At 43.5% G+C, this 13,729-nt stretch overlaps 1 protein-coding gene across 5 annotated transcripts in view; it reads left to right on the top strand.

Moving 5' to 3' along the window:
- LOC146810317 (ATP-binding cassette sub-family A member 10-like) overlaps window positions 1–13,729 on the top strand; it is a 1,555,322-nt gene that overhangs the window by 1,500,370 nt on the left and 41,223 nt on the right. For all 5 annotated transcript variants that reach the window (XM_085617313.1, XM_085617310.1, XM_085617311.1 and 2 more), the window contains one exon: window positions 7,545–7,624. In XM_085617313.1, coding sequence (XP_085473439.1) covers window positions 7,545–7,624 — 80 coding nt within the window. The remainder of the gene's footprint in view (window positions 1–7,544; window positions 7,625–13,729) is intronic.

Raw genomic sequence — 13,729 nt, 5'->3', positions numbered from 1 at the left:
TGCTAAATTACACAGCCCAACAAACTCATACTTTCTCTTTCTTCAGCAAACTAACACACACATTCCAACAAGGACAACACACTGCACCACACACACACAGACATGCAGTACAGCACTCCCGATACACTCCACACCTAACCACACTAACTGGCCAAACCAACACGACCAAGTGCCAAGCTGACAAAAGCACTCACTCTGAACCCAGTACCACACACTCTGAAAACTGCACCAGAAATGTCAGGATGTCTTTCGAACACAATGATGACAGCCTCCAGTAGACCCACACTGAAATATTATTGACACGATGCAATAATCCAATACTAGAGAGGTCCAACAATTCAGACATTGACACCAGACCATATTAGCAGGAAGAGATCTACTCGCTTAGTACACAGAAGAGCTGCATTAAACATCAACTCTTGTTACAACTAGTCTCAGAGTAAAAACCTGGTGAAACTGTGGCTATCACCCACATCACCACTAGAAATTATACTTTACCACATTTTCACTTCACGGGGTACTTCCTGTTGCTAGAAAACACAAAAATGCCCCTGGGTCTAAACAACAAAGAGAGTGCTGGAATGTCCCTTTTCAGGATGGTTTCCCTCACCTACCCGTGGGTGGCATGCTTCATCATCGGGGAACCTCCTCACACTACAAACCTAGTCGTATTGTGGGCTACAACCCCCTCACTGAGAGAAAGGAGCTCAGGGATGTTTTGATTCGGAAGAAAAAGAGGATTCCTAAAACCAGTAAATGAGCGGGGTGTGCTGAGAAAGGGAAAAAGAAGAGAAAATAGTGTAAGTGAGCTAAATCTAACTCTATGTTATGCCAAACAATTTTAATGGGACATCCAGAGGTCAGGATTAAAAAGTGAAGTTATGACAGGGGGAGATTCAACCTGTCATGGAACTGTTGTGGTCGACATGTTTCGGCCTTTTACCCTCCGTAGAGGTGTAGCGACTTTCTTCAGGACCAATGTGAAAAGTGGGCTATCCACTCATACCAAATTCAGAAGGTGGAAGATATATACAACCAATGGTTTGGAGTGGGTTGCCCCTCAGGCGTTACTTCCACTGGTAGACATGCTCCCTGAAAAAGAAACAAAGTATTAGGTTTTTGTACACAAATAATTTGTCAACATGCACTCTTAGAACACATAACTCTTTCATCAAGTGTTCCTCTCTAGGTCTATCAAGACACCATGAAGTTAATCAATCCCTGAAGGGACTGTGGAAGCAACCTACCTGCATTGTCGGGCAAGCTTAAGACACCTTGAACCTCGGCACAGAAACTCGAGGTAGCATCAGATTCCTTTGCAGAAACAAACAATGGTGGTGGAAGTGTGACTGTGATGCATAGTCATAGAATACACAACGTACACAGTTGATTTAAAAATACACATGTGCACACCAAAAAGTGTGTTGTTATTCCCCAAATATAACCGGTCTAGGTCTGTGCTGTTAGACTAAAGCACCTGGCTATACGGTCATGCTCAAAGGGGTAGCAGTGAGTGAAACTGCAAATATGTAAAGTAACGTGCGGAAAACATTCGAAAATGGTGGTCAAATCACCACATGAAATGAAGGGCAGACAGGAGAATAGACGGCAGTGCTGCATAGCTGAACCTGAGCAAGAAAAGAACACCCGATAACGGGAGATATGAAATACGCTCTGCCTGCAATGGGAACACCGCGCATGAACTGGAAAAACGCTGCCATTGAATGCAAAAACAAGTACCTGTTTGGACGGATGTGTCAATAATGTGCCTCGAAAGGGTAAATGTTGTCTGAGGTGTACTGCCTTTTCACTTCCTTATTGTAACAAGGCTACACCCACAGGCTAGTGACGTAGTGCATGGCCATGGAAGACAGACTATCTCTTGCGGCATGGGAAAGTCTTGTCGTCCGTTGTAGAGCTAAACTGCACTGGTATGGGAAATGTAGTTGACACTTCCTATAAAGGTGCATGCCTTCTGGGAAAGGTTGCAAAAGTAAGTGCAGGGTCATGACTCAAGAAAACATTGTAACAGTTAAAAACCCGAAAATTCATCAAAAGCTTGGAAAATATTCCTTTGGTAAAAATATTTATAATTTCAGACAAAGTCGAATATACGTCGACCTGGCAGTGGTGTAAGCCAAACAATGGCAACTGCACAGTACGACGGTGTGTGCATGCCAAGAAGGAGCTTTCCAAAGCTTATCATGTTGCTGCGTCAGGATGTCATGGCAGGCCTGAAGGGACACAACAAGATGAAGTCTATTGTGGTGAGAAACGAAAGGTATCTCTTGTTAATAGACAAAATGGACTTAGATATGGAAAGAATTGGAACAAATACACCCCATCAGTGGAGATATTAGTCAACTCTGATCTGACAGTGTTGTAAGCCTAGCAGTGGCAGGTGTACAATCTAGCAAATGCCAGTGTGGAGCACAGTCACCAGTCAGTCATGTAACTGTATTAAGATGTCTAACTGATATGGTATGCTGTTCAACTCCCATGGTCGATCTGTACCAATATTGATATGTGTTGTGTGTAAAGTTTGGGCACAAACATTGCATGTGCCACATGGAAAATGTCCTTTCACAGGCTGAAAGTTCCAAAGATGTTTTGATGTGTGATTATTTTGGTCCAAGGCCTTGTGTGTACCAACTTGTCTCTTAGGTTAGCACTGCATTTAAAAGCAAGCAAAGGTTCGCACAAAGAGCGGGATCCTTTGTTTAAACGTTTCAGTTCTTCCTAAAACATTTCTGGATCAGGCTTGACCTGCTGCTAAAAGTGCTGACACATATCAATCTGTCTGTCGGTTCTTTCTGGGGGTGCACTTCTAATAGAGCTTCACGATTGTTATTACTACCTTTTTTCACTGACTTTTTCATCAAGGTCGTAGGTATTGGTGGTCCATCAATTGGCAATTCAGAGTTTTAGCATGGTTTTTGTATTTTTCAACATCTGTGCAATTACGTCTCAGACGTAGAAATGGGCCAAAAGGGCAGATTGTCTCTCAGCGACTTGGGTTGATAACTGAAATAGGATAATAAAGAATTTTTGGCCATGGGTTTTTTGTAGAGTTCGGTGGGTTTGTAGTGAACCTTGGGAAGCATAAATCAAAAGGTCCAGAAATGGTAAACTCTCTTGACTGTATTCACAGGTAAAGTTCAAATAGTTGTTACAAGTGTTGAGCCATTGATGGAAAAGAGTAATTACGTCTACAGTGCCGCGCCATATCACCAAAATATCATCAATATAGAGCTTCCAAAGGAGTATGTTGGACCGAAAGGGGTTAGTGGGAGTAAGGATCATGTCTGTCTCAATAAAATAGACATAAAGTTTCGCCAAGCTGGGGGCGAATGTTCTGCCCATCGAAGTCCCAGATATCTACAAGAAGAGACTGTCTTCGTATTGAAAGAAATTTTATGTCATTGCAAGAGTGGCACATTGCATGATAAACTAAACAGGTGTTATTGTATCTAGATCTCTACAGTTTAATATGGCTTCAATCTATAGCCAGGGTCTGGTCCTGGTACAAAGGGACTCTACATCGAAAGATACCAAAAAGTCAGATTCTCTGTCAAATACCGCATCCTGAAGGGCACATAGGACATCTTTGGTGTCCTGTAGATAAGTCGGTATTTCTTGAACCATGGGTCTCAGAAAGAAATCGACAAATTGGGAAAGTTGCTCAAGAAGGGATCCTATTCCAAAGATATTCGGCCGGCCAGGTGGAGGTCTCCGACTCTTGTGATTTTTGGGAAGCACATAAAAATAGGGAGTGATAGGCTCAGTGTTCACCAAAAAATCAGCTTCCTTACTGGTAAGCTGTCCCTGTTCCTTGGCATTGTTAACAAGAGGAGTGATAGTATTCACAAGCCTCTTGGTGAGGTTCAGTTTCATAGGTTGGTAAGCACTGATGACTGAAAGTTGTTTGAGACATTCATCTCTATAGGAAGAAGTGTCCATGATGACAAGGCATCTCCTTTGTCGGTCAGCTTTTTTGTGATGGATCATCCATGCTCAATTTCTGTAGTGCTTCTTGTTCAGTTTTCGACATTTTCCAGTATGGTGAATGATTGGCAGTGAGGCCAATATTAAGATCATTCATAACAGCCTTTTCAAAGGTAATCATCTCTGATGGTATAGAATGAGGTGGGGCATGAATGTAGATCTCTTACACAAGCTTATGTTGGTAGATAGTTCTGATGGTGTGGTTGTTTCCCTATCGGAAAAAAAGAAATTGAGGCATATCTTTCTAAAGAATTGTGCTAGTTTTTATCTGGAAAGGATCCGCTTGAAAGGTTGGCACAAAGCCAAGCCCATTATTCAACAGTGTTGAATTAGTGGCACTGAGAGTACGTTGGCTCAAGTTAACAATCAAGTTGTTTCCTTGCTTGTCCCCGTTTGGGGAGTCATTTTGCTCATGCTCCGTGTGGTTTGTGGAGAGAGAGGTGGACTCCAGTGCACATGGGACTGTTGTTTTCTTCTGCCTCTGGACCCTCCTCCTCCTTGCTCTAAAAACGAAGGATTGAAAAATGATTGTGGCGGTGGTTGGAAATGTGCCATGGTTTGGTGATAAGGCGGATTGGGAAAACTCCAAGGTCCCAGAGGCCACCATTGTTGCTGTTGGTTGTGGATGGGGTTATTGCCTCACAATCTACCTTGACCGCTCCTCTTCATTGTCGTTCTTGATGTCTTGTCGGTCCCTGTCTCCGAGTCACTGGACCACAGGTCTGAGTTTGGTGTTGAGTATTCTGACCCTGATGTAGAGTATCCCGAGACATAGCCTTAACCTTGTTGGTTAAATTCAGTTGGTTTCTAGTCATCTGAAGTGTTGGGATAGACTTTTTGTAACGAGAATCGTGCCAAGTCTTTTTTAAATTTCTTGATTTTAGATGCAAGGAGGTTCTCTGTTTGGTCCTTATTTATTGTGTTTGTTTCATCCATATTCTTTTTGAAGAGAGTGGCTGATCTGGTAGTCTTTAGTTGGCCCTCAAGGAGATTGGATCTCAACTAAAATTGCATCTGTGATCCACTTCGCTGTACTGATAATTAAAATCAGCTAGTTCCTGGTGCAGCACCATGCAATCAAGGACCAATCTTCTTAAATGATTGGTCTTCGAGGAAGAGTCTGGGTGCATTAGTTGCAAAAAGGCTGGTTGAAGCGCAATTTCCCCTGAGATACTCAATCATGATTGCTCCGTGGGTGAGGATACGTGTGTGCATCCTTTTGAGAATGAATAATTAAGTCCAGGCATCTGATTGTGTGATGGTCTGGAATATTGGTGTATCAAGTAGACTGAAAGGATTTAGAATGTCTTGGACAATAGACTCATCAAAAGCTAAACCATTGAAGTCTGTTATGATTGCAGGATGAAGATGAAAGGCAAAAAGTCTGCAAAAAGTCAACTGTGTACTATTGTGAGTAAACCGACCACAAAGAAGAAGATGATGGCCCACAGCCATGGCTGTTCAACATGATCAATACACAAAAATAGGGCCGGAGGAGGTTTAAAGACCAGCAGGGGACGACTCCGTACTTCCAGTTGCAACATGGCACTAATTTTCTCCCACATCGCATCCAGGGGGCATTACCCCATGCAGCTTCTCATACAGGGTGGTCGTCTTCTCCAGCTTTAGCACACCTCGGGAAACTTCATCATGGAACTTCTCACAACAGGAACTACACTTCCCTCAACCTAACACACTATTGGATACTTCCTCATGCAACCTCTACCAAGATGCTACTGCTCCTTCCCCAAATTCTTGATTGCTGAGAATGATAGGAGTTAGATAGACAACAGGAGAAGACCAGGGCAGAACTCACAGGAACTCCAAAGGGAAGTAGAAAAGAAGGAGAGAAAAAAATACTCAAGGAGAAACAAATGGAACATTTAAGAAGCAAACAATGAGAGGAAAGAAACAATCATTCCAAAAAGAGAAAGGATAGCAGTAAGAGTGTTCTATCATACTACAATGATGGGCAATATGGGTGAGTACAGTGTATGATTGGTGCCAGAGAGGAGGGCAATTTCTTTGCACTGTACAGGGTACAAACCAAACTGAGCAGCATGAAACAGTGAAAAGATGAGAGTAGGAAATTAAGCACATTTTTCAGCAGTGAAGGGAGGAATAAGAGACAGTAGGTTTGAAAATACAATAAATTCATCAACACAAGGTGTTATTCAACCAGTTTGTGTGCCCATTTCAATGAATTAGGAAACATGTCCAAGGAAAGATTGATAAGGACCATGAAACATGTTAGAAATAACAGGTGTACTGAAAGAGTATGAAGGGTAAAATGGCAAAGAAAGGATCCAAACGAGCAAGCTTTGGGTTGCCATTTACTTGAACAAAACAATTTTTCCTTGTAAATTAGAATGAATGGCACCAAAAGAGGCAATGCCATGGGAAGTAAGCAGCAGAGCTGATGCAGGTGAGGGGTAAGAAGCAGAGTGCAGGATATACTTTTTTACAATAAAACAGTTGCCATCGTCAGACACGGAGAAAAAGCACCAAGAAAGAGACCTGACAATGAAGATAGAGGGTCTAACTGAATACTTTTGAGATGACAGGACACAGCCCCTTTGTAGAAATTAGGATGTTTATTAGACAGCACACAATGACCCCTGTCACATCCCAGCTCCTCAGCAACTGCCAGCTTCCCAATCCTTCTGGATTCCAACACTCTAGAATCCAGCAATGAAAGCATCCAGTTGCCAAGATACAACAAATACCAGATGGGTAGGCAGAATATAAACATATCATTGTAAAATAGCTTGACAAGTTATTTAATAGATGAGTGCAACTAATGGGGAGTGGTTTTAAACCCAGTGATATTCAGCTTTTTGAGGAATGAGCCATTGCTTGGTGCTTTATAGGTGGAGGCAGTTGATTGGTTTTAGAATAAGAGCTTGGTTTCAGAATAAGAGTTCAATGATTGATGCATGTAAGAAGAGAGAAAAGAAGGACTAGAAGTTCTAACCGAATAAATCAAATAGTAGGGGTCAGAAAGTGGAAAGGAAACACTGCACAGATTGGTAATGTCTATATTTTGCTGCCTACTGTGATGCTGAGAAGCTGAGGAGTGGCAGAAATAGACTATGTGATTGTTTGGGGAAAGGAGCAATTGCAAGCATATTTGATACATTCTTCAGTTTTATCTCTCCTTTATGCTCAGCCTAGGTATGTCGCCTCTCATAGCTTCTTTTGAAATAACTGAGTGCCACAAAGAGCTACATTTTACTATAGGGCCTCTTATTTTTGGAGACAAAATTTACTGCAGACCTTTTGTCAATACATTCTAAGATTCTCAAGATTCAATGTCACAATGCAATGTTTCTCAAGTAGAATCTAACAGGATTTAGACCTTCTATTCTGATACGTCTCCCACATTTTTATCATGTTATTTAAAAGTATGTGGGGCATGTGTTTATTTTTTTCTCCCTCTAAATGCTTAAATTCTTTTTTTTATTTAACTGGATTGAGAGTAGTGCTACCACATAAAATAAAGACTGTTGCTGACAGTGTGTTTTTTCTCTCTGATTAAGGTTTTCATCCTTGTTATCATACAAAATACCAATGGATAATGTCAAGTCACTGTCACAAGCCTTTTCTGCTTTAGAGGAAGGTAAGATTAAATTTCACATTGTCCAGTTGTCGTATATCAATAACGGAGTATTCTTGAACAGCTGAATCACTGAACTAAGATTAATAATGTAAGGAGTATCTGGTTCAAAATGGATAAGTCTTCCCAGATGAGTGTCTGTGAGGTATATTTAATAACTGATTAATAAATATGAGAAAAATAGATTGTGGTTACATAAAGAGGGAGCTAGCTTCCCTACTAATTGCAGGACTAGTCTTGGCCTTAGCTTTCAGCATTGGTTGATGAGCTATTTAATCGTAACTGTCATTGAAATTGTACAATGTAATGTAACGGCCGCTGATCGAGAGAACTTCTTTTTTAAGGCCACAGTGCTGTCTTCCACAAGATTACAGCTGTTAAACTAAGTACTCAATGCAGTCATTACAAACTACCAATGTACTAGCCATGGTTCAAAAGAGTAGTCTTACTTACATTTTGGGCCACTGTGGAGCTGCCAGTATGTCCTCTAATAGGAAACAAGGACTCAGCTCCACATCAAAGCTGGAGCTTATTGTGCTTATCGCCCCTTTAACTCCCACTTCCTACCTGGCGTGCCCCTGGTATGCAGACTTCTCAGGTGCTTTTTCCAGGTGATTGGGAAAGTGGGGGGCTCTGGGGGCTGAGATCTTATAAAGGTCGCCTCTCAAAAAAAGTGAACAAGGGGTGCAGATGGCAGTCACCACCACATCCTGCAGTGCTAAACTCTGCCATCTTGCATCAGTATATGACCCCCCTCTCAGGACCGCTTTGGGTGGCGGCGATCCTTATGTTGACTTTTTACAATCAGGAGGTCCTACAGAAGCTGATGGATTCAACCCCTCACCCCCACATCAGGGAATGAGGAACCCTAATCTTCTTTCTGAGGCCTTGCATGCCTCTGAAACTTCTGAACACAGGTGCAAAATGTCTTAGAGCCTCAGCAGCAGGTCAGGTCACCCATATTTACGCTCCCTAAGTATGCCATTATGTTACAGGGAGACAAGAGACAAGCCCCCGGAAGTGGCGACCAGAAATTTTGCCCAAAGGGCAGGGCATGATTCTAACCAGGGGAATATTAGGGTATCAAAAGATAAAATTGCACAATCAGATTGCTCTCGGGAAGTCAAGCAAGATATTATTACAGTACCATAAGGCTCTTCACAGCTCTGTCCCTGTTATAATAAAGTGAAGGTGTTGACTCTGGAAGCAAGAGTTACCCAATTTTCAATATAGAAGCACCCCCAAATAGAAGCCCCTCCTCTTATGATAATCCCTGATACTACAGGAGGACAGGGTCAGTCATTGACCCTGGCATCCCAGAATCAGGACAACAGAGCTGCTTATATGTTCCAAGGACATGTTTTTAGGACTAAAAGACCTGAATGTAAACCAGGCAGGGTGTGCAACAGCCCTGGTTGCTGAGATGCAGTGACTAGAAAAATATTAGGGGCCCGATTCACAAAAGTAATCTGAGACAAAATCCTAACTTTACGACTTTCGGTATTCACAAAAGGCATTTAGGAGTAGTAAAGTTAGGATTCCTAACTTTACTACTCCTAAACTGAGACAAAATCCTAACTTTACCTCTTTCGGTATTCACAAAAGGCATTTAGGAGTAGTAAAGTTAGGAATCCTAACTTTACTACTCCTAAATGCCTTTTGTGAATACCGAAAGTCGTAAAGTTAGGTTTTTGTCTCAGATTACTTTTGTGAATCGGGTCCTAGCTCTTCCTGAAGAACTTCGAGGGCTTTTACACGTAAACAGTCGATCCTCCAGGCTCAGCTATGGTTGAGTACCTAAAGAAATGCTCCCTTCCAATAATATTGGTGGGAGTAGTGGCAGGCCTAGTTAGTCAAGCTACACTGGGAGTACTAGCTGGAATCATTAAGCGCCTATCTAGGAGAAAAGCTGCTGGTGATGATAGTGATCTGAATGGTATCAGACCTTTGTAGAGCAGTTGAAGGCACCAATGACACGACTCTTCAACCATATCTCATCAGGAGGTAGCATAACTCCATCTTTTTTTAGAGTAAATATTGCTTGTTTTTTTAAGAAAGGGAAGGATCCTGCCAACTTCTACTTAAATTGACCTATAACACTCCCCATCATCAATTATAAAACCCTGGCTAAATTAATTGCTGGAAGGTTGACCGCCCTATTACCTCAAAAAATATACTTAGGGATCAAACCGGCTTTATGCCCGGGTGACAGCTCAATTTTTTAGTCGTGGTCATATTTTGAGTAATAAAGTCACAGCTGCTTTCATTTTTATGGCTGTGGAAAAGCTTTTGATGTGTCCAGCTGGTCTTTTTTGTGCGCAGTATTAATAAAATGGGGGCTTCCAGCTTAGTTGATAAATAACCCATGTAATCTATATAAAGGCACTAACGCCTCACTTATAATTAATGGGAAAAGTTCTGACAGATTTCAAATCTCCAGGGGTACTAGACAAGGGTGACCTCCCTACATTGAGGCACGGGCAATAGCCATTAGAGCCTCATTTCAGATAGCTCCTGGTGCCCCCAACCTCATCAAGTTTTTTGCAGAAAACCTCGGTGTTTACACTTCTTCTAAGGCTCAATCAATTAAAGTGTTATTTAAAACAATTGACAGCTTTACTGTATTAGGGGGGATACAGAATTAACAAATGAGGTCCTTTTATTTAATTCTGCACCAGGGAATCTTCTCTGGAAACTGACTCCCTACTATAATAATGTGATTACTCTTAAGTAGCTGGAGTCATTTGCCCATCTCCATAGTTGACAGAACTGAATTGAATAAAATGAAGATGTGTCTCCAGTTGCCTTCCAGTGCTCCGTGCTCCCAATCGGCATAATTGAAATGATTTTTAAGGAAACAGAAGATTTGATTTGTTTATTCATTTGGAAAGAGGAGCTGGCTGTTCCCAATCTGCAATGCTACTATCCTGCTAGCTTTGTAATTCTTGTACTTTGGCTATTTAAATTAGGAGCCACTGTCTTTATTTTTGTTTTTCTTGACAAGATTCCGGACAAATTATATTATTCCCCTATTAAAATACAACCAGTTTGAAACCCAATACTGGTTCGATAAGACATTTTGGGCATGAATGTTATACATCTTAAACGGCCCAGCATCCATGCGCAAACATCAGTAGATGCCAAACTCCCAGGAATGTCAACAAGCATTCGCAATGCAATCGGTCTCGCCTTTGGGACCTTAGACGTATTTAGTCATGTAGCCATGCAGCACATTATGCTGGGTGCTATAATATCTACTGTTGTTTGACATGGAGGCTTTGACACTAATAGGCACATTACCATATTATACAGTGTTTATGATAATATTTACAAAACAGTTGCAGCGACTCTGTTGGAGTGAAAGCGACCTAGTTAAACACATCACCACTTGACGCCCTTTATTTCAAGTTTATGCTAGCAGCCGACATTTGTATCAAGTTAGTTTCAAATGCACTAGTGCTCAGCACATTGGCCGGTGCCGGGGGTGACATGATGGGGTCCGCACAGGCACACCGCCACGGGATGGTGTCTTTCGGTGCACTGAGATAGGGGCACCTTAAGTGCTGATAATGCGCCGTCCAAGCGGTCCTGAATGGTGGCATTATTGTGAGCCCTGCTGGAACGCAGTGTAGGCTTGAGCCAGCGTGCAGTGCGGGTCTACCCTCACTTGGCGTCGCCTCGTGGTTCACAGAGTTAGTGGCATCTCAAGGGCTGAGCGGGTGTGCAGCCTGCGATGAGGCCGGGTGCACTGATATGTTCTCTGCCATAGTGAAATCAAGACCTAGAATCAAGTGTGTGACCTGGTGGCTCGCGGTGCGGGGCTGCACGATGTGGAGGGTGCCATGGTAGCGGGCCCCGGACTTGGGGCTCCCACCGACACGTGGTGGGCCCTCTTGGAGACATGCCGGTGGTGGAAGGTGAGCAGTGAGGCCTGGTTGCGCAGGGGCGGGCAATCTCCGCTGGGCGGCGGGAGGGGCTGGGGTGCATTGGCCTGTGTGCACAGGGGCGGGCCATTGCTGATGGCGTGTGCTACTGTATGGACTCTGCCATGCATGTCTCTGGCAACTGTTTCAGATGAGGGACCTGGGAGACTGCATTGTGTACCGGCACGTGGTTGGAGACACACCAGTGACTGCAGGTGAACAGTGAGGCCTGGGTCTGCAGTGTCGGCACTCTCTCTCTCCCTCTCTTTCTCTCTACCTCTCTTTCTCTCTCCCTCTCTTTCTCTCTCTCTCTCTCTCTCTCTCTCCCTCTCTTTCTCTTTCTCTCTCTCTCTTTTTTCCTCTTTCTCTCTCTTTCTCTCTCCCTCTCTTTTTCTCTCCCTCTCTTTCTCTCTCTTTCTCTCTCCCTCTCTATTTTCCTCTCCCTCTTTCTCTCTTTCCCTCTCTTACTCTCTCTTTCTCCCTCCCTCTCTTTTTCGCTCCCTCTCTCCTTCTCTTTCTCTTTCTCTCTCCCTCTCTTTCTCTCACTTTCTCTCTCCCTCTCCCTCTGTCTTTCTCTCTCCCTCTCTTTCTCTCTCCCCCTCCCCCCTCTCTCTCTTTTGCTCTCCCTCTCTGTACTTTGATGGGCGCATGACACACCTTATTATCTGTATTTCTGTCTTGCAGGCTGTGACTTACAGAATGCCCAGAGAAGACCCGCTGTGCCTCTTCAAGATTGTTGTTTTTTGTCAAATCTGCGATAAACGTTTTATTTGGAATATACGATATAAATGTATGATTTCCATTTTTCTGGCCACACCTGTATGTTAGGTGTTGTGATTGTGCGACTTCTGGTGACTTGTTTAGTTCATGGTTTCGTGGAGTTGATGTGCATTCTCTTTGTCCAAAGGGAGGGTGGGTGGGGATGGTGGTGGGCTGCATGTTCAGTTGCTCGGGGGCATCTGTTGTTCTTCATGTTTGGCTCTTGGCTGTGCTTACTTGGTTGCTGCCGGTTGTCATCTGACTTTACACCAGGTCAGAGCAGGTGTTAGTTTCCTGCTGCTAACGCGCCTTATCGCCTCATTTGTGCTCTTATCGCCGAACAGGCTGGTCGTTGAGAATGTTATGGAGTGGTGTTGTTGCAGCTTTTTGCTCGGGAACGCCTACTCTGCATCTCATTAACGATAGTTGCCGGCGTCATCCGTGGCGATGTTTTTTTAGGATGCTATCGCCAGAAAACTGGTGATATGGGCTGTTAGCACCAGCTTGTGAATGGGGCGGTACATTTATCGTGACTTTGGCTGCAATAAAGTGCTGATAACTCGGTGATAGCTCCTTGAGAATATGCCCCTCAGTATACTGACCCTGCCACATATTCAGTACACTGACCCCCTGCATAAGGTGTGTCAAGATCAAGGGCACTAGTTGTGCACACTCAGCAAACATAGCTCTCATTTGACACCAAGCGTAACGACTTCTATGCACATTGAACGGAGAAGAACAGAATATGAACTTTTCTCCCTATCTATGCAAGCCCAATTAAGTATACAGCCATCCTGACCGCCCAGCACACAGAAAGCCATTTGCAAGTTCAATACATAATATACAACATATCCCCTCTTCGCCCACAACGTGTATATTGACCTACCCTGCTGATTTGCACACGCTCCTCCCGTGCAGGCTCAGCTCCTGCGCCTTTGCACAGCATATGGTGAGGACCAGGAGGGCCCTGATGAAACCCGACAGTCGCGAGCCCTCGAGGGCTCGATAGATATGGTTACTGGGCGCCGAGTCGACTTCCAAACCCATCTCCGGGCAAATCAGACCCGAGGCCCGAAACTTCTTCCAGAGACTCCTGAGCTCATGGATCATGCTAACATCCGGCGTGTTCTTCTGACTCCCAGTCAATCACTCCGAGAAAAAAAAGCCAACGCAACAAAACCAGGCTAAGCCGAATCATAAAAACTGGAGCCAATCCCTCGATTTGACTCCGACCAGCGGAGAAAATAAGTGACAGGAAGCATAAGAAACCAAAAGAAAATATTTGCAATGCCATAGGTCTCGCATTTAAATGTGAGGCCTATGGCATTGCAAACAAGCGCCCAACAGTGCCCCGGCTGCTCTGAAAGTAAAAGTGTGAATAGTGCGCAGAGTGTAAGAAATGCAAGTTTTGCCTGCACTAAGAGAA

The sequence above is a fragment of the Triturus cristatus genome, chromosome 7 (assembly GCF_964204655.1).
Source record: "Triturus cristatus chromosome 7, aTriCri1.1, whole genome shotgun sequence".
Classification (NCBI taxonomy): domain Eukaryota; kingdom Metazoa; phylum Chordata; class Amphibia; order Caudata; family Salamandridae; genus Triturus; species Triturus cristatus.
Note: the sequence above shows the minus strand (reverse complement) of the source record. Positions and strands in the feature narration are given on the sequence as shown.